At 44.3% G+C, this 25,201-nt stretch overlaps 1 protein-coding gene across 1 annotated transcript in view; it reads right to left on the minus strand.

Annotated features, from left to right (window-relative positions):
- Window positions 1-17,993, minus strand: part of RASA3 (RAS p21 protein activator 3) — a 130,064-nt gene extending 112,071 nt beyond the window's left edge. The window contains exon 1 of the mRNA XM_081198343.1: window positions 17,804-17,993. Coding sequence (XP_081054469.1) covers window positions 17,804-17,858 — 55 coding nt within the window. The 5' untranslated portion in view covers window positions 17,859-17,993. The remainder of the gene's footprint in view (window positions 1-17,803) is intronic.
- Window positions 17,994-25,201: the final 7,208 nt, after the last annotated feature.

A 25,201-nucleotide genomic window follows, 5' to 3' on the forward strand; every position in this document is an offset into this window, starting at 1 on the left:
CCTAACACAACCACAAAGGGCCTCACATTGAGGAGAAGAGAGTCTATAATATATTTTTTAATCATCAGTAAGAGCTGGGCTATGAGTTATAGGAAAACTGCCAAAAATGGTATCCCTGTGGCAATAACTCCCCCATCCTGTTCTCTACAACAGAAGTGGGAACACTATGGCCTGCAGGCCACACCTGGCCTATGGAAGCTTTTCAGCTGGTCTTTGAGCTATTTGGGAATACAACCCTATTGTCCTAGGTGGGACAATTCAGACTTCTTTTCCACAGGCACACTGAGCCAGCTGCGGGACCTAAGGAAGTAGCGATGTTGCCAAATCAATAGGGGTCCTGGGAAACCCAATCCTGTGAAACATGGATGTCTTGCAAGAGGCCAGCTGCCTCCCACAAGACAATGCGGCCCATCCGGGGTGGGAGTTGTGTTATGAACAGGCTGTGAAAGACAGACTGTTCTAACTTGAAATTTGCTTTGAAAGTGCGCTACAAAAGGAAATACGCAAGCCTGAGAGCTAGCAAACTATCGTGGTCGAAAATGTTTATTCCAGCCATGAACTTGGTACACAGCCTCATGCAAATCACTCTCATTCGGCCTCAATATGAGATGATAATAATATGGGATAATAATACTAGTCTACTTTATCACGCTGCTGTATGGATTATTTTTAAATTTGTATACCGCTTACATGTCAGAACGGCTTCTAAGTGGTTTACAACTATAATCAAAATATGTCACATTAAAGCATCCTTAATTAGAATATACAACAATTTAAAACTGTAACAATTTAAACAACATCATCACAAGTTCAATTCAGGGGGATGCTTGCCTAAACAGGAGTGTCTGGCCCACTCCTGATCTTCAAGATCCTACCATGTGGTAATAAACATTTAATATCTATACCCAGCCCATCTGGCTGGGTTTTCAGTAGCATCACATAGTAACTGTCCCAGGTCTACAATCATAGCGGACTTGACCACAGAAAGAAATGCTCACTTTTTGACAGATGCAAGTTGCACAGAAAAGTACACATAGATGTTATGGTCAGGAGGATGAGGGCCCACCACAGAATATACCATTCTCAGTAGCTTCCCTGTGCAAAATGTAACATGTAGCTCAGCTGGCCTTCCAGGCATTCTTAAAAACACTTCAGCTGCCTTTTCAAAACATTAGGTTTTAAGTAGCTTTACCCTTTTTCTTTTTACATCAATACTGAAGTCATTTTCATTCAAAAAATAAATTAAAAAGTTTTGATGACTTCCCCCGCTTTTTAAATTCAGTACTTCTCTGCAACGTTCATAAGAGGCTATGCATGCCTGAAAGTTCCTAAAGAGCACTTGCCATTTCAGCGACCTTGGTTGATATTTCTTCACAGTTCTCCCAGGTGGGAGCAGCAAAACTCCACGGCAAATGTTTCTGTCCACCATGATTAGTGTCACAGAAGAAACATCTTTCATTCTGATAGGTTTTCTTGGCTAAGGGTGGGCGGGGAGGGGGGGATCCCTTGATCTCTCAAAATAGAAGCCTGAATTAAAACTGAAAGCCGTGCAAGCAATCCTACATTCACTAAAGACATCCCACTCTGATGACACAGACAGCAGCAACTTCAAATTTCACATACCCATTCTGACAGCCCCGCAATTTCGTTTCATTTTATTGCCATAAACAGAGTGGTAACAAATAAAACCTGCACACTTCGCTTCATGGAAAGAATTAAATAGGAAAGCTTGCCCTTATTTGACTATATTTGTTTTCAAATTAAGAATAGCCAGTCATTCAGATATTTGAAATAGGGGGTAATCCAAAGAATCATGAAATACAAGAATACATATATATTTAATATGTGCACATATTATATATTTAATGTTGTAAGGCTGATGTGTAGACGTTTTGGTTATTTCACAAACTGCATCAGGAAAAAATGTGTTATTCTAGTCTGCCACCATGTAAAGCACTCCTACACAGCAGCGAAATAAAGGTTTTAAACACTACCACCATGATAGAATTTTTTGTGCCCGTTTCCCAAAGCTGTTCACCATGTAAACTGGACCAGTAAAAAAACCCAACCTTGCCAGGTAGTACAGCCACCACCTCTGTAGTCCCACAATCCTCAGCCAGGGGAAGCTCAGGTTGTTGTCTGGATGTTCTTGGGATTCACAAGGCAAGAGCCACAGCCCCAAGCCCTTAAGTTACTCAGCAGCATATGACCAAGCAGCCAGGTACATAGATTCAGAGCCAAGCTGACTTCAAGAAACCACACCAAAGTAAATGCAATACTTTATTAAAGAGTTTATAACCATAAGAACCCTATACCGATAAAATACAGTTAAGCAAGGCTAATAGTGTAAAGCCACCTTTGGGAATTCAAGAGCGGAACAGAAAAATAACAAAGCCATTTTGCCTCATGCTAATACCAACTCATTAGACATTAGGCATCCACCTTGTGGTTGTTGCAATTCAGAATCCTTCATCGAAATGGGGACCATTCCACCTTAGGCCGGGACTAATTCTTTTTGATATCAAAAAGATTTGGTTACCTGCCAGTGGTAGGAAACATTCACCATATACTTCTGGGCCTTTATATTTTAACTTACTGACTCTGCAAAAACTTAGTCATCACATCCTTGTGGGTTATATGGGGTGCAGGTGGAGGGGTGGCACCTCTGGTGGGTGACACATTGTGCTCCTTCTGGGGTTGTTGGTCCACCATTGGTCCCCGGCCCTGTACTCGGCTCTCCCCTGTGGCTCCTAGAAGCTGCACAGCATGCAACAGCGACCACACCCTGGGAAATGGCTGCGACCAGGCTTCCTCAAACTCAGCCCTCCAGATGTTTTGAGACTACAATTCCCATCATCCCTGACCACTGGTCCTGCTAGCTAGGGATCATGGGAGTTGTAGGCCAAAAGCATCTGGAGGGCTGAGTTTGAGGAAGCCTGGCTGTGAGTGACCAGCTAAACCAGGTAAGGGTAGCCAATGAGCCTCAAATCCTTAATGAGCTTGGGACTTCACCCAGCATGCAAAGACAGTCTCCAGCAGATTGAGCAAGTGAGACCAAGTGTTAGTCCAACAGTCAAGCAGGCAGTTTCTGCAATTGCTGTAGAGCAGGCACCCCCAACCTTTGGCCCTCCAGATGTTTTGGCCTACAACTCCCATGATCCCTAGCTAACAGGACCAGTGGTCAGGGGTGATGGGAATTGTAGTCCAAAACATCTGGAGGGCCAAAGGTTGGGGATGCCTGCTGTAGAGGGAAGTGAGGGTAGCCCATCTAGGAGAAGGAAAACTCTGATCCTAAGCCTCCGCTGCCTTGTGGGATATCTTAGGGAGAAGAACAGGCAAAGAAGCAGGCCTAGACAAATCCAGAGTGGAGTCCCTAAGATGGTAGGATGGCGCCTCCTTCCGGCAACTCCTGCCGCCAAGCTGCTGCCAAACGTATAGCTCTGCTTTCATTTGGACCACAGCAAGGCCAAAAAAGGGGTCTTGTTGCTTGGGACAGCCCAGGCCCTCCACACACACTGCCCAGGCTTGCACTCCGGGAAGGTCACTTTGATTGACTTTACGCCGAAGGCGAACTCCATTGCCTCTTGCTTCCCGTATAATGCGATGTACTTTTCAACAAGAGGGTTTACATTTAATTCTTTCAGCAGCAAGTTGTTACCAGTCCAGAGTAACATGATCCAAGGGGCAACTTTCAAATATTCCATTTTGGAGTCCCAGGGCCATTAAGTACCTCAGCTCAGTGTTATTAGAGCACGTGACTTTGCACACAAAAGACCCCAAGTCCTGTCCTGACATCACCAGGTGCGGCCAGGAAAGACCCCTGCCTGAAAACCCAGAAAGCCACTGACGATCGGTGTAGTCCAGCCTTTGCCAACCTGATGCCCACCAGATGTTGTTGAACTATAACACCCAGATATATTGTATTTTGTGGGGAAACAAGGCTGATCCGGGCATTGAAGTCGCCTCCCAAGACAAGCCGAGGGTTGGGTGACAAAGAGTCTATTCTTTCGAGTAGTTGGTCAAGTTTTCCCCAATATGGTCTCAGTTCCCCACAAGACTTTACTGGAGGTATGTACATGCAGATGCAATAAGTATTTCTCAGGAGACTATCAGAAAGGGACAACACTAAAAAATTAGGGGTGGTCAAGGAGGGACACTGTTGAATTGATACATTAAGAGAGGTTGATACCAGCACCGCCAGCCCCCCGCTAGGCCTTCCATACTTTACAGTTTTAAGAGCTGGTTGAGTGTAACTTGTAAAACCCTGTAATTCAACCATAGGGCCCTCTTTTGCCCAAGTTTCTTGAAGAAAGATGATATCATGTGTTTGTAGATAGGAACAGAAATCACTGTCTTGGATCTTGTTCGTCCACCCTGTTACATTCCATGAGAGAACTTTAATTGTTTTGCAGTGATTTACTCTTAGTCAATTGTTGGCCAATGTATTCTTGGAGTTTACCAGTTTTTGAGGCAACAGAGTATTGCTAATGCTAGTGGAATAATCCAGATGTTCGATTATTTCAGTCGTCGTACATAAAGTACTCACATTTGCAATCACTGGGCCTTTTCTTTGAAAATTGCTCACCAGTGGGGATTCCTTGGGTGTATTTCCTGACTCCTCCTCATCTAAATATCTCATCTTTGTCCAATACTCCGGTGGTTCTATAGTTATCATTCTGTTGTGGCCATTGGGTCTATTGTCAGTCTCTACCTCCGATTCTTTAATCTCTTTCAATGTCTGGCTCATAAGATCAAGCCTCTTGATAACTGTTTGTTGCTCTTCCTGAGAACTATAACACCCATCAAACTGAATGGGACTGATGGGAGCTCTAGTCCAACAGCATTGAGGGCACCAGGTTGGCGGAGGCTGGCACAGACAATCCTGAGCTAGATGGAATAGTGGTCTGACTCGGGATAAGCAGCTTCCTGCGTTCCTGAATTATTAATTCATCTGGTGCACTTAGTACATGCAATTATACATGCACATCATTTTAAAGATTTATTGCCCTCCGCTTCTGAGAGTATTGCCACATAACAAATTAAACTGCCTTCTTTTAAGAACAGTGTTTCCAAACTGTGCTTATTAGCTTTTCCGTTCCTAGTTGCTACTCAGCACAGGTATCTACCATGCCAAGCTACATAATGAATGCTCCACCTACACAAGTTTTGCTCTCAAGGGAGCCTTATTTAATTCAAGGCATCAAATAAAGGATTTGATCCTACACCCTTGTTACAAGAGACTGGGAGAGCTATGCAACACATCTTAAGAAAGAGGGCTGCGGTTGTTAAGTGCAATGGAGAAAATTAAGAGGTAGCAAAAATCACTGTGAACTGCAGATTTTGCAGACCACCCACCAACACAATAGAAAATTATGCTACTGAGAGAATAAGTTTAAATTTAACAACAGTGTCGCTTGTTTCTACTGTACAAAGTCCTCCACAATGAGGATGGCTGACACTTCTGGCAAATCTCAAAAACAAAACGTAGAGATGGGAGGGAGGGAGGAAAACCAACAAGGACTTTCTCACTCTATCTGGAAATTGAAAACCTTAAGTTTTAATGATGCCTCATAGTTTTAAATGGTTTAGCTAGAATTTTTTTTATTACGAAGGAAGACTTCAGGTGGACTATCCACTATCGCATTTCACAGAATAAATTTATATACTACTTGATTTTTAGGAGGGTGGGGAATGACTCAATGGCCATCACAAGTTCACTAATCACCAAGAACTCACATTGCATTCAGTAACCGATGAATGACGACAAAACCTATTGCTGGCATTGCTACCTCAACTGGGTATGCGAATTCTACTATTTTATATATCAAGAGTATAGTTTAAGGCAGGGATGGGAACCTGTGACCCTACAGTTGTTTGTTGGTCTATAACTCCCATCATTCCTAGGTTTGATGTAAGCTGGAGTCTACCAACATCTGGAGAGCTGAAGTTCCCCATTCCTGGTTTAAGGTTAATAAAATTAAAGCTACAGAAGATCTCTATGGCAACGTAACTTGACTGCCTGGAAGTCTCAAACAGAACATTTCAAGACAACCACAGAATGTTAAGAGCAAGGTCAATGATGGTTCTCTACTTCAAGTTATAGGTTTTGGTAAAACTCCCCAGAATGCATGTTACACTTGTGCAATTACATCAAAGAGTATAGCAATTAAGGAGTGCCTAATGATATTTATTAACAAGTTAAGTTGCCAAGCAAAAGTAACCTCTTTGTAGTTCTCCCAACCAGTCATTTGCCACATGCCATATGTTGTTTTCTTTGAGGTTCTGCTACACTGACTCATGGAAATGTCACAGCCACACACTTCCACAAAGTGGCAATCTTGTAGGAAGTGTTTGCTTGCCTCACATGACACGTCTGTCTTGTTTATGTACAAGGAATTTGAGCAAAAAACAAAACAAAATTCTATTTATTTCAGCAGAGAAGGAGGATATCTATATCTAGAGAAGGCTTTGAGGACAAACAGCACCAGCAAAATGTAGTCATATTAATCCAAAACATGATCTAGATTTTTTTTTGCGTTAAGTCACATTTGCAAGATTATTTTTTTTTAAAAATCAGATGGCAGAGCAAACTTATTGCTAGCAACAAGCATGTCTATTATTAGGGATTTGCTTTTAATGGGAGGATAATATTGCACACTGTTTGCAGCCATTTAAATTTCACTTACGGAACCATTCCACTCTCCCCCAAACACCAGACAATATTGTACTTTCTGTAGGCCACTTGTAGAGCCAATATGTTCACATGGAAGTCAGCCCTCTGCATTTCGACACAACGAAAACAGTTTCAGAAGTTATTGGGAGAACATTGAACAAGCCCTCCAGCTACATCTCCGCCGTAACATTGAAAGAATGTTGCATAATGTGTACAAGCTATTCCCCCCCCCCCCGCATCCAGAGTTGGCTCATACTTAAAATTAAAGCAACTTTAATTTAAGGTCCCATGGCTCAGGACTTGCACTTCAATAGCGTTGCACCATAATGTTCAAAGCCACTCTCGCTGCCAGGTACACAAATGCTTCAGGTGCAGCTTTGAGATTACCTCACTCGCAGCAGAGCGCAAAGAGGTGGGTGTGGAAAGCAGTAGTGAAATCCTAAGGATTTTAAGGGCTGTAGATTAAGAACAGTTGGCACAACACCGGAGAATGAAACCACTGCACCTGTCTTGATATTTCCACCTACTGATAGCTGGGGGAAATGGAGCTTATCATCCTGAAATGTGCTCCGGCTATTACTGCACAACACCTATCACTTTCCGGGCTGGTTATTGTAAATTGCCAAGATCCCTGAAATGGACAGCAATGCTAAAACTCTTAGCGTCCATGGCCAGGAAAAACTCGGGTAGCCCTGCTACCACTGGCACACTAGGTTTGAGCCACACTTGAAAAACTCACAGCAGGTGAGAACCTGTCTTCATTCGTTGACCATTACTTATTATGCACCAAAACAGAAGGGCTCAAGCTTGAAAACAGAACTCAGTATCTCCTCTGAGCAGGATACAAGCAAAACAGACAGAGGTGTACTTAGGCTCCCTTGCACCCTTGGCAAGAAGAGTGGGCAGACATGCAGGCTCCAAGACAGAGTGGAGAGGCACCATTTTTGTGTCATCTCGCCCTTGGTGGGAGCCAACCTAATCGACACCTAGGTACGCCCCTGCAACTATAAAGGTAAAGGTACCCCTGCCCGTACGGGCCAGTCTTACCAGACTCTAGGGTTGTGCGCTCATCTCACTCTAGAGGCCGGGAGCCAGCGCTGTCCACAGACACTTCCGGGTCACGTGGCGAGCATGACAAGCTGCATCTGGCGAGCCAGCGCAGCACACGGAATGCCCTTTACCTTCCTGCTGGTAAGCGGTCCCTATTTATCTACTTGCACCCGGAGGTGCTTTTGAACTGCTAGGTTGGCAGGTGCTGGGACCGAACGACGGGAGCGCACCCCGCCGCGGGGATTCAAACCGCCAACCATGCGATTGGCAAGTCCTAGGCGCTGAGGTTTTACCCACAGCGCCACCCAAGTCCCTGCAACTATACTCAGGGATAAAAAAGCAGGAAACCAAAGAAATGCAACTGTAAAATAATTCTCCAAAAGGGGGTTAGAATAAGAGCAAGTTCATCAACACTCAGCTACACATGACTCTGTGTGTGTGGAACAACAATTACAGATCAGACGCAGCTTTCATATTACAACACATCAAAGACAAGTGGTTTTCAATGGCAACAGTTCTAATAATCAGCTGCAAGAAACTTTCAGAGACAAACCACTTAAGGATGAATTATCAAGTGATGCAACAAGCTTCTGAATCAATCCTTAGTCCAGACACTGACTACAGCTTTATCCACACAATACATTTAAAGCACATACCGTTCCCAGGATTTTGGTGGGAAGCTAACTCACAGAGCTACAATTCCCAGCATCCTTAAACTACAGTGCCCAGGATTCTTTGAGCTTTTAATGTACGGTGCAATGGGACCTATTTTTAGGGCACATCTTTTCACATTACACACACACACACACACAGAGTATTTATTTCCTTCATCCTATAGATCCCAGAGCGGATTAAAACAAAATATATAACCTGAGCCAAGCAGAACACCACAAGTCCAGAACAACATAAAACATGCACAATAACTTTAGAAAAAGTTCCTTACACAGCAAGCAAAGCAGTGCATTTATGCACCAGAAAGTATAAAAATCCCAAACACTATAGAACTTACGGTTAGTTGCGAAAACATTTCAGAAAGCCAATACAGCAAGGAAGTCAGGGAAATTCAGACGACTTCTCCTTCACCCTCAAGACAGAAAAAATAGAGTCCATCCAGCCCATTACTGCCAACTCCAGTGCTTTGGTTAGGAGGCTTCCCCATTGTTATGGCAAGATACTTTTGACTGGAGTCGCTAGGAATTGAACTAGAGACCTCCTGAATGCAAAGTGTGTTCTCTATCGCTACAGTTGGATTTCAAGGTATGAAAGCAGCACTGATAGCGGAAAACAATAGATGTCATTTCATCCCTACAGCAGAGGGGATACTCACACCTGGAGCCACCCACCCCCCTTTTGCAACCAGCAAAGGACCACTTCCCACATTTACCCTGGTGAGTGTCCCAGAACATTGGAGCAGGTGAATTTATGCTCAGCCCCTCTCTCCCTCTCCATCTTGGAGCTGATGAGTGGGATAAGCAGATGGTGAGAAAGAGGTGGTCTCCAAGGTGCCCTGCAGCACTGCTGCAGATGACTACTGGCCTCCATCCCAGCACAAAAGGCAGGGAAGAAAAGATGGCACTACTTTTCACAATGCGCTTCCAGAGAGAGTTTTAGAAGATGGCTCCTGGTGTGAGTATCTATGGTTCTGGAGTATCTATTGCTCCTTCCTGTCCTATGGAGGTCAGGAGCAAGACTTTGCTACACAGGGAGAGAGGGGGCACTAATGACCACAGTTTTCCAGTTTCCTACTGGAGCAAGTCAAAAATTTGTGGGCAAATTTTAGCAACTGTTTGCAATGTGTGAGAAAAATCTCCATTACAACGAAGGTGACAGGGTGTGTGAGAGAGATATTTTGGAACTGACAAATTTTAGAATGTATTTCAATTAACAGACTGTGTTACTTTTACTGTTGTTAGCTGCTCTGAGCCCGGCTTCGGCTGGGGAGGGCGGGATATAAATAAAATTTTATTATTATCATCATCATTATTATTATTAATAAGTCACTGAAGCTGAATGGCATCCAATGGTTTCATTTTTAAAAAGACACTCTCAATTGGTGTTTTTTGTTTGTCTGTTCTTTAAAAAATCAAATTACACAATCTGCACATTGACAAACCTACTTATCCATTTAAAAAAATGATAATAGAAGGCACCAAATTTTTGGCATAACTTTTAGCTCAGGTCAATGGGCAGAAAGTGTTGTTTAAAGGTCTATTAGACATATATGCAATCCATATAGTCAAATGCAAGGTGCAGTGGCTTCAATAGGTACAGGTGAATAGAACTGCTGCATAAGTGGTACAGTGGTACCTCGGGTTAAGTACTTAATTCATTCTGGAGGTCCGTTCTTAACCTGAAACTGTTCTTAACCTGAAGCACCACTTTAGCTAATGGGGCCTCCTGCTGCCGCCGCCGGAGCACGATTTCTGTTCTCATCCTGAAGCAAAGTTCTTAACCTGAGGTACTATTTCTGGGTTAGAGGAGTCTGTAACCTGAAGCGTCTGTAACCTGAAGTGTATGTAACCCGAGGTAGCACTGTATTTAATGCAGCACAAATGCATACAACTCACAGAAGGGAAGACCCTTACCCTCTTCTCCCCGTTTCCCCCTGCAGCACAATAAGCTTCTTCAGAGGGGAGGGGGACTCTAAGGAAAGGCCAAGGATGTGAGGGAGGTGGTTGCAATGGGAGAGGGGAACTGGGGGAACTTCAGGCAGAGGAGGGAGCAAGTGAGATTCACTGCTGAGTAAACTCAGGCTGTAAATCCTATGGAGGAACAGGACAGGAATAAATGGGCAGTTTTCACAACTGAGGTATAAATGGTGTAGTTTCTCCCAGGCACAGCTTTGCAACTTAGTCAAATTATTACTATTTATTTGCATTAATTTATTAGTTGCATTTATATAGCCAACCCAACAGGAGCTTCCTTGGGCAGGACGCAAAGTTAGCTATGTTTTTAGATGACACCAAATTATTCAGGACGGTAAGTATTGCAAAGCATACTGCAAAGCATCGAAATTCAGTGTGCACTGACAAGAGAGATTCAGCATAACTAAATGAAATGTGAAATGCTGCACAAGGAAAGCGAAAAAAATCCTATCACCACAATCTCTGTAACCACTGGGGGAAAGTGTAGATTTCAATGAAAACTCTCAACTCAGAATGCTGAAGCCATAAAAAGAATTATGAGGATGTAAAGTTCAGGGGGATAAATTAGTTATTGGGAAATTGTCAAGAAAATCCAACACAGTTACAAGTGACTTCAAAAGAAGAAGAAAAACTTTCTAAAAACGAGGAGATAGCTTAAAGGGAAGTTGAAAGGGAAAGTCAAGAGGATCAAAGCTCTACAAAACGCTTCATAGTTGTTTTAAAATCACAACATTAGAAGCTCAGCTAGAATGTGTATGGCAGATCAAGGAAGGTACCAACAAGCCAGGAAGTTGTCTGTGTGGTTAACGAGCAAATAAGCAATAAGTCATTTAGAAAATGAAAATCTTGTCCAAATGAGGACAACAAAAAGGAACACAAATAAATGCAAGGAGCCAGAAGTTCGGCTACAAATTATGTGCCTTCTATTATCATTTTTTTAAACGGCTAAATCCAGCCACCTTTTTCCTTAGGTCTGTACCTCTTTGCCCCGTTTTCATATTTAGAAGAGTATGCGTGATTGGCAGGAGGAGGCTCAATGTATCATTCACTTAGGGAATTAATGATCATGTACCTCTTCTGGTATTATAATGTAGTAAACATATAGGGATGGAGCCAGTGTGGTGTAGTGGTTAAGAGTGGTAGTCTCGTAATCTGGGGAACCAGGTTCACGTCTCCGCTTCTCCACATGCAGCTGCTGGGTGACCTTGGGCCAGTCACACTTCTTTGAAGTCTCTCAGCCCCACTCACCTCACAGAGTGTTTGTTGTGGGGGAGGAAGGGGAAGGAGGATGTTAGCCGCTTTGAGACTCCTTAAAGGGATTGAAAGGCGGGGTATCAAATCCAAACTCCACTTCTTCTTCTTTCCACACTGGCTCTGCTACCCTCATCCTTGCCATGTTGAGCAACAAGATCTGAAGTGGGCTTGTAAGGACACTCACAATTGCTGGGAAGTTTTAAGGACATTCAGGAAAACATGCTTAAAAGCTCCTTTCAGACATTGACCCTCAATGCAGCAAGGAGTCTGTGTAGGTGGAGTCTGCACATTCAGTCTTGCGCCACACCCACCAATACATGAATAGCACTGTTCAAAATTAACCAGGCGCCCGGCACATTTGCACCTGGTATAATAATAATAATAATAATAATAATAATAATAATAATAATAATAATTTATTATTTATACCCCACCCATCTGGCTGGGTTTCCCCAGCCACTCTGGGTGGCTTCCAACAAAACACTAAAATACAATAACCTATTAAACATTAAAAGCTTCCCTAAACAGGGCTGCCTTTAGATGCCTTCTAAAAGTTTGGTAGTATTTTTCTCTTTAACATCTGGTGGGAGGGCGTTCCACAGGGCGGGCGCCACTACCAAGAAGGCCCTCTGCCTGGTTCCCTGTAACTTGGCTTCTCTCAGCAAGGGAACCACCAGAAGGCCCTCGGCGCTGGACCTCAGTGTCCGGGCAGAAGGATGGAGGTGGAGACGCTCCTTCAGGTATACTGGGCCGAGGCCGTTTCGACCACTTGTGACCAAGTGAAGATGCCTGGGTGCCAGGATGTGGCACCTGACATCTCCACCATCTGGGGATCATTGGATCTGGACAAACTAATACCACATACTGTAGAATTCTATCAGGTTATATTTGATCTGCACAATCGGAATTTATTTTGGGGAGCAAATTGCTTTTTCTGTGCAGCCTGAGCAGGAGGAGTCACCATTAAGAAAAAGAGGTTGGAATTGGCCAATATATATGTGGACTGTCCCTGAATCAAGTGATTTTTCTTCTTTTTAAGTTCTCAAAGTTCTTAACCAAGCTCAAGGTTGTCATCTGAACTAAACAGATGTTTAACTAAGAATCAATCACAGTGATGGTTTTGGTAATACTAAATCAAAAATAGAGACTGAGTTGTTAGATAGTAAAAGGAAAACATTGTCAAGAATGTGTAAGTTATTACTGGAATGACATACAAAGGATGAAGAAGTAAAGACGGTTATGATTAAATGGGCTCAAGATTTGGGTCACAATATTGATTTTGAAATGTAGGGGAAATTGTGAACGAAAACAATTAAATTTACTGCATGTACGGCACTTAAGGAAAATTTAATGAAGATGATGTATAGGTGGTATTTGACGCCGTCTAAACTTGCTAAAATGTATAGAAATCCAAGACAAGGAATGTTGGAAATGTAAGGAAAAGGAGGGGAATTTCTTCCATATGTGGTGGACTTGTACTAAGGTTAAAGCCTACTGGGATACGATATACAATGAACTGAAAAAGGGGTTTTAAAAATACTTTTTTCAAAAAACCAGAGGCGTTTTTGTTGGGTATAATTGGAGAAGAAATTCCCAAAAAAGATATAAATTTATTTATGTATGCTACCACAGCCACAAGGATACTTTTAGCCCAGAAATGGAAGCAGCAGGAACTTCCAACATTGGAAGAATAGCAGACTAAAATGATGGAATATGCAGAACTGGCTTAGCTGATGGGGAAGATCCGAAACCAGCGCGACGAGCTGTTTGAAAAGGACTGGAGTAAATTTATACAATATATGAGAGAACATTGTAAACATTTGAAAACGTTTGCAGGTTTGAGTTAAAATATTTTGTAATGTTAATTTTTGGAACCTCTTTACAATTATCAAGGTAAATTTTATAGGCATGAAAGAAAGTACCGGCAAATAGGTTAATATAGAAATGCTAAGTTGTAAGTGAATACAGTGGTGCCCCACAAGACGAATGCCTTGCAAGACGGAAAACCCGCTAGACGAAAGGGTTTTCCGTTTTTGAGCTGCTTCGCAAGACGATTTTCCCTATGGGCTTGCTTTGCAAGACGAAAACGTCTTGTGAGTGTTCCGATTTTTTTTCGCTTTTCCCTCCCTTTTTCTAAGCCGCTAAGCCGCTAATAGCCTTTTAGCCGCTAATCCGCTAAGCTTTTAATAGCCACTAAGCCTTTAATAGCCGCTAAACCGCTAATCCGCTAAGCCGCTAATAGGGTTGCTTCGCAAGACGAAAAAACCGCTAGACGAAGAGACTCGCGGAACGGATTAATTTCGTCTTGCGAGGCACCACTGTATTTATGAAAGCCAAGGAGTGGGAGGGGGGAGTCGAGGCTCAGTTTGAGCAAGGCTATAGGTGATGTTATGATTCTAACGGATTGTGATTATGGTAAAAATAATGTAAACTCAATAAAAATTATTATATAAAAAAAGAATCAATCACAGTGAGTCCATCATTTGAAAATAAGACTTTAGAGCCGTCTTGCCCAAAAATGGCAACTAGACATTCCATTTTGGGGGCTGTAACCTTGGTTCAAGGAGCCATTTGGCGCCTAGCTTATATATATAAGTTTCTAACACTGATAGTTAAACCACAAAACAAAAAATGGCTAATGGCCAGGGATAATAGAAGTTTTAGTCCAGCAGCATTTGGGTGGCCACAGGTTTCCCTTCCCCCCATTAAGTAAAACTACAGTGGTACCTCGTGTTACATACGCTTCAGGTTACAGACTCCGCTAACCCAGAAATAGTACCTCGGGTTAAGAACTTTGCTTCAGGATGAGAACAGAAATCATGTGGTGGCAGCAGGAGGCCCCACTAGCTAAAGTGGTGCTTCAGGTTAAGAACAGTTTCAGCTTAAGAACGGACCTCTGGAACGAATTAAGTACTTAACCCGAGGTACCACTGTACTTCTGAAGGAACCTGGGGGGGGACCCATGAACTGAGAACATAGGCATGTGCACATGTTTTAAGAAATACTCCTTCCCCCACTGCTCCTGGAATTGTGGGACTGAGATATTATAACCATAAGCCTCTGACAGTATGGCCATTGCTCCAATTAAAAAATATATAGTTCTCATTCTTCCTCAGCCAAGGCTTTCATTTTTAACAAGTTTGTGTTGCTTTTTCTCTGCATCCATTCTTTACAGACAGGCTCACCAACCCAAAGTGATCACTATGATGAGGTCTTCTTTCATTTGTGGAACCAGAAGGCAATACTGGTTCATCAACATTCTGAAAGGCATGGGTTTAACAGCCTTGCACAGACTACTTCCAATGTATTTAAATGGCATTTTTACAAAACAACATATGCCGAATCAAAGTACTCTGGCGAAAGCTCTCACATCATCTTTTTTCCAAACCAGGGTAATGTTTCCCTCCCGGATTTGCATTATATGATGGGCGTGAATTTGCTTTTACATGCATCAACAAGTCAAGCTTTCTGCAAAAAAAAAAAGGGGGGGTAGCAGAATAGAGTCCTCCCACTGGATTTAATTTGTTAAGGGTATAGAACTTGCCCTGTAACCCAGGACAGTCAAAATAATACCAGAGAGAGTTTTAATCTACAACAGCGACATCTGTCACTTACTTTCTAATGATGTGGTCTGGAAGTCATTCAACAGTCAAAATAATAGCACATCTCTCAAACAAATTAAAACTACCTTCTGTGAAAGCCACAGAGCAACTGTTTGCTGTGAACTGTCAATAGCAGACTGAAGCATTGGCAGCTTGGAATACAGGAAATCTTTATTATGTTTACCACTAGTCATTTTATGTACACTTTCCCAGGATCCGTTCAGTACATTAAGCACAAAACTGGTCCACCAGTATTATTTGTATATGTGCACCGCATACAATTCAAACCAACTTGGCTGTGAACAGCTGGAAGTTTCAGAGAATTACAGCCAATACTGTAGAATTGGTACTACACATGTAACACTTTATTTCCCCCCCTCCCCGACTACTGTAGTCAGATGAAGTAGGTTTAAATCACTACAAAAAAACTTGCAAAAGTTTGATCAAAAATCATAAGGGGATTTTTTTGGGGGGGGGGAATGTATGCATTTCAGGCAGGAGCAGCTCTGTGACAAAATTACAGTGGTACCTCGGGTTACATATGCTTCAGGTTACATACGCTTCAGGTTACAGACTCCGCTAACCCAGAAATAGTGCTTCAGGTTAAGAACTTTGCTTCAGGATGAGAACAGAAATCGTGCTCCGGCGGCGCAGCAGCAGCGGGAGGCCCCATTAGCTAAAGTGGTGCTTCAGGTTAAGAACAGTTTCAGGTTAAGTACGGACCTCCGGAACGAATTAAGTACTTAACCCGAGGTACCACTGTACATACAACCCTTGAGGTGCTGATGACTCCTACCATTTCTGGCCACTGACTCTTACTATTAGTTAAAAGTATTGGACTAGCACCTGGAAGACCAGAGTTCAAATCCTACTCAGCTATGAAACACAAAGAATGGTCACATTCTCTCAGCCTAACCTACCTCACAGGGTTGCTGTGTTGATAAAATGTGGATGAGGAGAACCATGTATGCCTAGGGCTGTCATACGTCCCGGTTTTCAAAGAAAAGCCCCCCCCCAAAAGCTATACAACTCTGTTTGGATTTTGACCTTTGGGAATATGGCAACCCTTGAATTTAATGAAGGAAAGCGGGAAATAAATATAATAATAAACAAACAAAAGAACTTAGCACAATGAAGAGCTATTCAGGGATATAGGACACAAACTCTGTTCATCTAGATTAGAAGAGGAGAGAGAGAGAAAGGGGGGGGGGTGAGTTTCTTTCAACCACAACTGTCAAAGATGTCCCAGAAACTGAAGCAGATAAGTTTGTGCTCAAAGTACTATTATATGAAGAAATCACCACCTATATTTTAAGATAGATACAAGGGATTTATGTTGCTTTGTCCAAGCTATGTCAGTCATTTGATAAAGACTTTGCCGATGAATATCAGAATGAAGAACTCCGAGAAAAGCGTGAAAAACAGTGCAACGGACAACAAAGTGCAAAATACAACAAATAATAATGAAAATGATATTGTGGCAGCAATCCTATACATCTGATTTACATGACTGTAAGCCCCAAAGAACTGAATAGACATACATAGGATTAAAGTGTAAATGACACAGACTTTAAGACTCATGAGTGACAGTGGTAACAAAGAGGAACCAAAATTGACATTTCACCATATCACACTGTGCCAACAGGAAATGGCAAGAAGATGGCTTGCCTCTTGAGCATATAGGATGCAGGAATGCCAACAGGAAGCTACTAAGCAGCAGTGGGATGACATTGGCACAACAGAAACCCAAGGGGGGGGCAGAGAGATAAAACACACAAGTGACAGTAAGAAGTGTACCAAAAAGAGGAGATATCCATACAGCTACAATAGGCATAAACTAGTCGGTCATCAGAAATAAAATAAACGGAGCTAGGAAGAGCAGGACTGAAATTGACTGTACACCCACTGGCAAGCAAGAACACCCCACAGACTTGAGCATGCCACTGCCGTACTTGGCAATCCCGCCCCACATATTAATTAAACAGCATTTTGGAGTGAAAAACCGAGCTTCTGCAAGAGCACGAGCCACATGCAACGACTAGAAAGACCCAGCAAAACAATTCCCACACTGCAAATTGGGCGCGAGCCACTTGCCTTACATCTTGCGAGTTGACAAGCGGGGACAACCCCCCCCCCCGTCACCACAACCACACTTCTTTTTACACTTTACTGCCATCCCTTCTTCCGCTCCTTAGCATCCTCGCCCGCCTCTCTCCTATGCCAGCATATCCCCCCCTCCCACTTCACCCTATATAAACTTCAGGGCCCCCTCTCCAACACACTCACACACCCCCCAAGCCATTCATCATCCCTTCCTGAGGAGGACCCGCCGTTTCTCCACAGGGACGGGTTGCACGGGAAGGAACAAACCAGGGGCCGGATAAGAGCGAGCGGCGGGCCGGTGCTGCCGCCTTAGCTGCTGGCGGGGGAGCCCAGGCAGCCGACGGGGCGCCGCTGCCCGTCCCAACCGGGCTGCAGCGGCTCCTCGGGGGGAAAGCCCCTGCTCGGCTTGCAAGGAGCACCCAGCTCCCGTCCTTCCCTTTGTTACTCCTTTCTCCTTCTTCCCTCCGCCCCGGTACCTATTTTAATCCTGACGCTCTGGAACACCCGCAGCCCCTCTTCTTCCACCGCCATGGCTTCTCCTCCTTTCTTGCGGAAAGCTCCCCCGCCGCCGCCGCCGGGAAAGAGGGCTGCCTTCTTCAGCCCCGCGACTGCAGCGCGCGCGCCGAGAGATACAATGCGCGGTCTTGAAGCGGGACCCGGGGAAAGAGGGAGGGAGGGAGGGAGCGCGCGCGCACTGGGCCGCCGCCCCCACCCTCGCGCGCTCCACTTCGCAAGAGCAGAAGAACACACGGCTCCGGCAGCGGCCGCCCCCACGGCCGCCCTCCCATTGGCTGAGCGGGGTAAGGCTGTGCGGCGCCCTCCATTGGTCCAGCCCGGGCGGGCCGCTCCCTATTGGGCGAAAAGAAGGAGAAACGCGGGGAGAGATTTGTAAGCGCAAAACCAAACAGCTGGAGGGAGAGAGAGAGAGACAGAGGAGAGCTTGGTGGGTGGAGGGAGGGGGGCGCTGGGGTGGAGTTGGGGGGGGGCGTCCTGAAGCTTTAACTTCTGTAGCGCCTCTTCTTCAGCGCACCCGCCCAAATCGGGAGCTGAAGGAGGAAGGCGTGGTGGTGGAGAGGGGGGAGAGAGGGGAAAGTAGCCAAATAAATGGCCCGCAGCCAGATATTTTTGCTTTATCGCCTCCCGCTTATGAAACCTGAGCGGCGTGCCTCTCGCGAGTAAAAGGCTACCCAAGGAGGATTGGGGTCGTCTGTGTTTCCTTGAAAACCCCTTGGAATCGGGAGTGCACCGTTTGCTCATCAACTTTGGGGGGGTCCGTCCCAGCCCCCTCAAATATTTTATGGGAGGCGAAGGGACCTCGACTTCTGTTCTTGGAAGGCTCTTTCCCCCTACCACTACCCCGCACTTCCACAGGACGGTTCTGTGAGTCAATAGTACGTGGAAAAAGGAATCTGTCTGTCCTCTTCCCCCCCACTCCATTCTGAAATATATCGAGAGAGAGATTGCACTGCAGGGGATTGAACGAGATTCCCCTCGGGGTCCCTTCCAACTCTGCGATTCTAGAATTCTGTGCATGGGATGGGCCCAGTGATTCGATTTTGCCACTGAGCTCCGGTCATCCTGAGTCGCCTGATGCCAGAATATCCTAGCAACAGTGTGCAAAAGCAGTAGAATGCTGTGGGCGGCGGCAGTGGCGGGGAGGGGGAAAGGAACAGCACACTCCATCGAGTGGTGGAAGCGGGAAGTGCAGGGGAAACGTAGTGTCGGAACCCACCCAGGCAGAGAGTCATAGAATTGTGGAGGGTCATCTAATGTAACCCCCTGCAATGCAGGAATCTTTCTCCCAGCGTGGGGTTCGAACCCTCGACCCTGAGATTAAGAGTGTTATGCTCTGCTGACTGAGCATGTAAGGTGGAATCGCACCCTGTGCTTTCATGTAAACGGTTGGAATAAGTTTAACAAACAGAAAGGTGACACTTGTATTCCACTTGTCAGTCAGTATGAGTGCTGAGGCTGGCTCAAGCTGCCTCCACAAAGCAGGCTTCACATATCTGCTCAAGGCGAGCAGGGCGTTTTCTGCTTGTGAATGAAAGATTGAAGGGCTGAACTGGTCTGTAGAAAGGCTTCACTCAAGGGATTGCTAAATTTCACCGGCTGAACCAGTACAGTACTGGCTAAAATTACTATTGTAATTTTACAATAGGAGGAAAAACTTAGAACTATCTTAAACCTGGCTTGGCAATTCCTATTGGCTTGTAGCTGCAGAGCCACAGAAACCATTCTCTGCTGCCACCTGTTGGGGTTCCCTCTTTTAATGCACCCCATTTGCTACTACAGCCTCCCTGCTACCACCGGCTGGTTGGAGTTCCTTACTTTGCCACTGGCAAATTCTACATCTAGAAGATCTCCAGAAGAGGCACAAAAAAGGCAGAGGAGAAGTTACTGGTAGCTTCCCACAGGTGCAGTATCTGATTGCTTGAGGGGGGGGGAACCCTGGAGAGGAGGGTACTTTGAGAGCTGTGGGAAGGCAGGGACTTTCAGCCACTGCAACTGATCCATGGGCAAGACCTACTGGGGATGAGCTACTGTATTAATTTGGGCTGACATTCTGCCAAGTCTGCGCGGATCGGGTTCTTGCTAACAGTTCACTCCAACTTGCACAGTGTGATTTACTACTGACTTATTCCTGACAGAGGACTGGTGTAAGTTTATGGATGTTGATCCCAGCAAAGCAATATTGGTCACCCAAATAGCACAGAACTGTAATGATGGTACTGATAGGGAAAAGCAGCGTGCTGTTGATGCTTTGTCAGTGCCGAGTGCACGAGAAAACAAAATTCGTATTGGTATGTTCAGCTAGGATTAGCTGTGGCTCTCTGTTGAGTGTGCACCCAGTGGTAAACATAGGCTTGTGTGGCTGTGTAATATGCAAGTTTCCCTTTCCAACCAAAGTACCAAACAATCCAAACTATCCAGGGGAAGATAAAAAATCATGGGAAAGTTAGCTGTGAAAAATTCACAGAGGAACTAGGGGGTTATAATTATTCAGAAAAAAAGAGTGTTGTTAAGATTTGCAGAAGGATGTCAACATTAGAAATAAAAACGTATCCTTTGCTTGCCCCAAAAGGAGCTTAGTATTAAAGCAAGCAGGAAGTGCCTAGGAACAAAGTGTACTGGAACTATAAGAAGCAACCTCTTAGGTACTACAACAAGGAACACTAATGCAGGCATACCTTTAATTTATTTATTTTTAACTAGCAAAAATAAATTCAGCCAGGGAGCATAGTGAGAATGAATTATATGCCATGGTGCAAGATTCAAGATTTATCAGTTGAGGGAGGTACAGGCTCAGAGATTATATCTGAAAATGTGCTGGAGTTGTTCATCCGGCATTGAAAGAACACCCCAATTCTCCCTTGTGCCCCTTAGTGCTTGCAACACAAAGTCCCAATCAGCTGAGCACATCAGTGCCTTATCAAAAAGTTCATTTAAAAACCAGGTCCAATGTAGTATGTGGTGCTTGCATCACAGGCGACCTGTGATGTTGGCTGTGAAGCACCCAATATCTTCATCCTAAGGTAAAGGTAAAGGGACCCCTGACCATTAGGTCCAGTCGTGACCGACTCTGGGATTGCGGCGTTCATTTCTCTTTATTGGCCGAGGGAGCCGGCGTACAGCTTCCAGGTCATGTGGCCAGCATGACTAAGCCGCTTCTGGCGAACCAGAGCAGTGCATGGAAACGCCGTTTACCTTCCCGTGCGGTACCTGTTTATCTACTTGCACTTTGACATGATTTTGAACTGTTAGGTTGGCAGGAGCAGGGACCAAGCAACAGGAGCTCACCCTGTCGCGGGGATTCGAACCGCCAACCTTCTGATTGGCAAGTCCTAGGCTCTGTGATTTAACTCACAGCGCCACCCGTGTCCCTAGTCACTCATAAAAGGTCAAGAACAACACGAGGTGAGAGGGACATATATTGCACAAGTTGTTACCCTAAGAGAATGCATATTATCCTTTTTTAAACAGAGGTTGGATAGCCAACTGCCTTGTATGATCTAGCTGAGATTCCTCCTAGGATTCTATGACATTCTGATCATTCATATTCCTTTTCTCTATGTCAGTAGAGGTGATTTGGTTGCTGTGGAATGTTTGCATCCCTTAGACTGTGTTTGCTGTAGCTTTTTGATTCTCAGAGTAGCGCCAAGAAATTAGATTCAAGGACTGGATTCCTTAAGTACACTTAAGAGAACGCAAATTCCTAAGCCAGTGTTTTGTTAAGGGGGCAGAGGGGAGGCATTCTACGGGGTTCATGAGAATTTGTTATATAAACTGTAACAACTGGGAGGGAGTGCAAAACATTTTTACATATGCGGTATTGGTAAATAGGCCACTGTTGGAGTTTACAGATTTTGTGAATGGTTTTATTAATTGAAAAGTTCAGGTTATCTGACTATTATAAGTTTACTGAAGAAGGTGGGGGGAGAGAGTGAGGTGGCAGAGAGAAGCAATAGAAAGAGAGAGAGAGAAAAGGTGGTGCAGAGACAGGTAGGGTTGTCCTCAGAATTCCTGTGCACATCTAAACATAATAAAATCCGCAGCTAAAAGTGAGGTGGCAGATGGGTAACCCCACCAACCTCTGGGGGGGATGTAGAAAGATGCGAGTACAAAAGAGGCAGAATAACAGGAGGAGATGGTGGCTTTGCAACTGGGCAGATGGTGAAAAGGTGTGTAGTAGTTGCAACATCTGGGAGGAGGAAGATACAGGACTAATGGGGTGGTCTGAGTGTAAGGGGGGTTGCACAAAAGCAGTGGCGTAGCATGGGGGTGCAGGGGGGCCGGGCGCAACATCTGGGGGGGCGCTCACACTCGCAGCTCTCTACCCCTGCTAAAATCCACGGGTTAGGGGGCACAAATTACTTGCCCCGGGTGCTGACAACCCACGCTACGCCACTGCAAAAAAGGAAGGGAGGCAAGGACATGGGGGTGAAGATGGAGACAGGTTCAAAGCAGGGCTGCAGCACAGACGAGAGAAGTGGCTTCAGAAATAGGGTTTGGAAGGTGAAAAGGGGGTGTAGTAGTTGCCTGGGGTGGGAAGGGAAGCTCTAGGGAGTTAATGGAGGGGGGAATGGCAGGGGGGTTGGCATGTGCAGTGAGCAGGGGGCAGAGGCCCCTTGTCCAATCATATCTTTAGATGTGCAAGCATCCTCCCTGGCACACCTTTCGCCAGCAGGGGCTGGCATGCAAACTGAGGCCTCTTTAGGACAGAGATCGCTTAAACACAATTATTCACGTGCTGGTAATACTCAGGGTTTTGTTTTTTTCTGCGGCTGCCTCTGAAGACAGTTTGGAATATTCAAAATGCAATGGCTAAAGTGAGCAAAAGAAACTTTTCTCATCAACCTTAGTACAACTGTACTGATTCCTGTCCATTTCTGAAATGAACACAAGTCTCTGGATTTTACATTTTAACACTCTTAAGATTTATAGTGTCTGAGGGGCTCGCTACTTTTCCCTGCCCAGTTACTTAGATCTTCCTTCTTCAACCCCTCGCTTACTTTCAGAGGCAAGATGCTGGTGACTAAAGATAGGGTCTTCACAGTTGTGGTATCCTGACTATAGAATGGTTCCTCCAAGGAGACTCACCTAGTGCCGAGCCTATTTGGGTGTTGTTGTTGTTGTTTTAATTGCCTTTTTAATTCACCTTTTATTTCACTAAGCTTTTATTTGATTTTTAGTCTATCTTGTTCCATTATGACCTCCTACTGCCTTTAAGTTGCTCTGGGAGAGCTCTATCTGGAGAGATATAAATATCATAAATAAATATGGCAGAACGACCCAGTGCTTTCAAGAGTCCGTGCTATGCATAGTGCAGTTCTGTTTGACAGCAAATCCTGCTGTCCACTGAATTCCAATGCAATTCCAAAGATTTGTAATTGAAAATGGTTCCTAGTTTTGAAGCAGGAATATACATGTATAATCAGTGGTGGGACTTAATTAAGGGCACCCTACCTCCCCATATAATTCTGCTGTGTAGCTCTCTCAAACAAGAACCTATAAAGAATACCTCCTTTCCTGACTTCAGTATCCTATAAACAATTCTGTTCTTAATTCTGCTGAATTTATACAGTTTCAGGATCGAGGCCAACTTTCACGGCGGCTCTGCATTCAGAACTACATGTGTCCATATTATAACACTGCAGAGGGTTCTGAAATCTAAATTAAGCCACAATTAGACTTACACAGAAGGTCGTTTTCTGTGACTCATTCCTGCCAGGCAAGGAAATCACTTCCTTTCAGTGATCTAGATGAGAGGTTTCCCTTGAGAGGAAGTAGAGTTAGGAGATTTTCTAATTACCTAACTTTAACATAATGGAAACAGCTAACGAGAACACAGCACATAACACTCTGTACATAACTGAACATATCAACATTTCTTAGATACAACATTTTCAATGTAGTTGCCAGAAAGAGATTCTCCAAACATATTCTTCAAGAACATGGAGCAACAGTATAATTAATTTATTTTTTTAAGTATTCCTATGCTGAAAGGAAACACGGATACGGTTTCCTGCCTCACAAAGGATTCATACGTCTATCCGGGAGGCAGTGTTTCTACGCCCTCTTCTGGTTAGATGTAAATCTGTTTTGAATGTCAAATCTGGAAGTATAGCAGAAGTAGAGTTTCTGGTTTCTCCAATCTTTCGTCTGCGTTTCCACATGAATGCATTTTTTAAAAAATAAGGTCCCCATTAAAATTTGTCAGTATTTTAGTGTAGTTTTCTCCATATATATTGCTGTTGTTGTTAGCATCCATCTGTCTTGAGAGAAAATGGAGGATGCCTCCAGGGGTGAAGTCAAACGGCTCTGTTAGTAGCACAAAAGTGACTTCCCCAATATGGAGGTCCTGGGCTGCCCAGTCGACAAGACCCCCCTCTGATGTGGTCCAAAGCAATACATTTGGCACCAGTTTGGTTGCAGTTGCTTGGAGTAAAAGGCACCATCCAACTGTCTTAGGGACTCCACTCTGGATTTGTGTAGGGTTTACTCCTTAGTCTTTTCTTCTCCTGAAAATATCCTGCAAGGTAGTGGAGGTTTAGGATCAGAGTTTTCCTTCTCCTAGATGAGCTACCCTCCCAGGTTGACAAGCCCCATCTGCCCCTCACTTCCCTCTACAGCCCGTGCAGAAACCGCTTCTTGACCGTTTGATCCACTATTGGTTTTATCCGCTCAATCTGCCGGAGGCAGTCTTTGAATGCAGAGGAAGTCCCTAACTCACTGAAGGTTTGAGATCCATAGGCTACCCTCACCTGGTTTAGCTGGCCAGTCAAGGTATACAGTGGTACCTCGGGGTACAGACGCTTCAGGTTACATACGCTTCAGGTTACAGACTCCACTAACCCAGAAATAGTGCTTCAGGTTAAGAACTTTGCTTCAGGATGAGAACAGAAATCGCGCGGCAGTGGCGCAGCAGGAGGCCCTATTAGCTAAAGTGGTACCTCAGGTTAAGAACAGTTTCAGGTTAAGAACGGACCTCCGGAACGAATTAAGTTCTTAACCCGAGATACCACTGTATATTGTTAAATGCAATTTTGCCTCATATACATGTTTTTGCAACAAAAACAATGCATTTCTGTTTGTTGTTTTCAGTAATACATTATTATTATTATTATTATTATTATTATTATTATTATTATTATTATTATTATTACTACAGTCATACCTTGGTTTACAAACAGCTTAGTTCTCAAACATTTTGGCTCCCGAACGCTGCAAACCCGGAAGTGACTGTTTTGGTTTGCAAACTATTTTTGGAAGCTGAACGTGCAACAGGGATTTTGCAGCTTCCAATTGGCTTTACCCCTGTGCATACATTTTTGTACACATTAATTGGGTGGAGAAGTGCACCTCAAAATTCA

This window comes from Podarcis bocagei (assembly GCF_964188305.1).
Source record: "Podarcis bocagei genome assembly, chromosome: 6".
Classification (NCBI taxonomy): domain Eukaryota; kingdom Metazoa; phylum Chordata; class Lepidosauria; order Squamata; family Lacertidae; genus Podarcis; species Podarcis bocagei.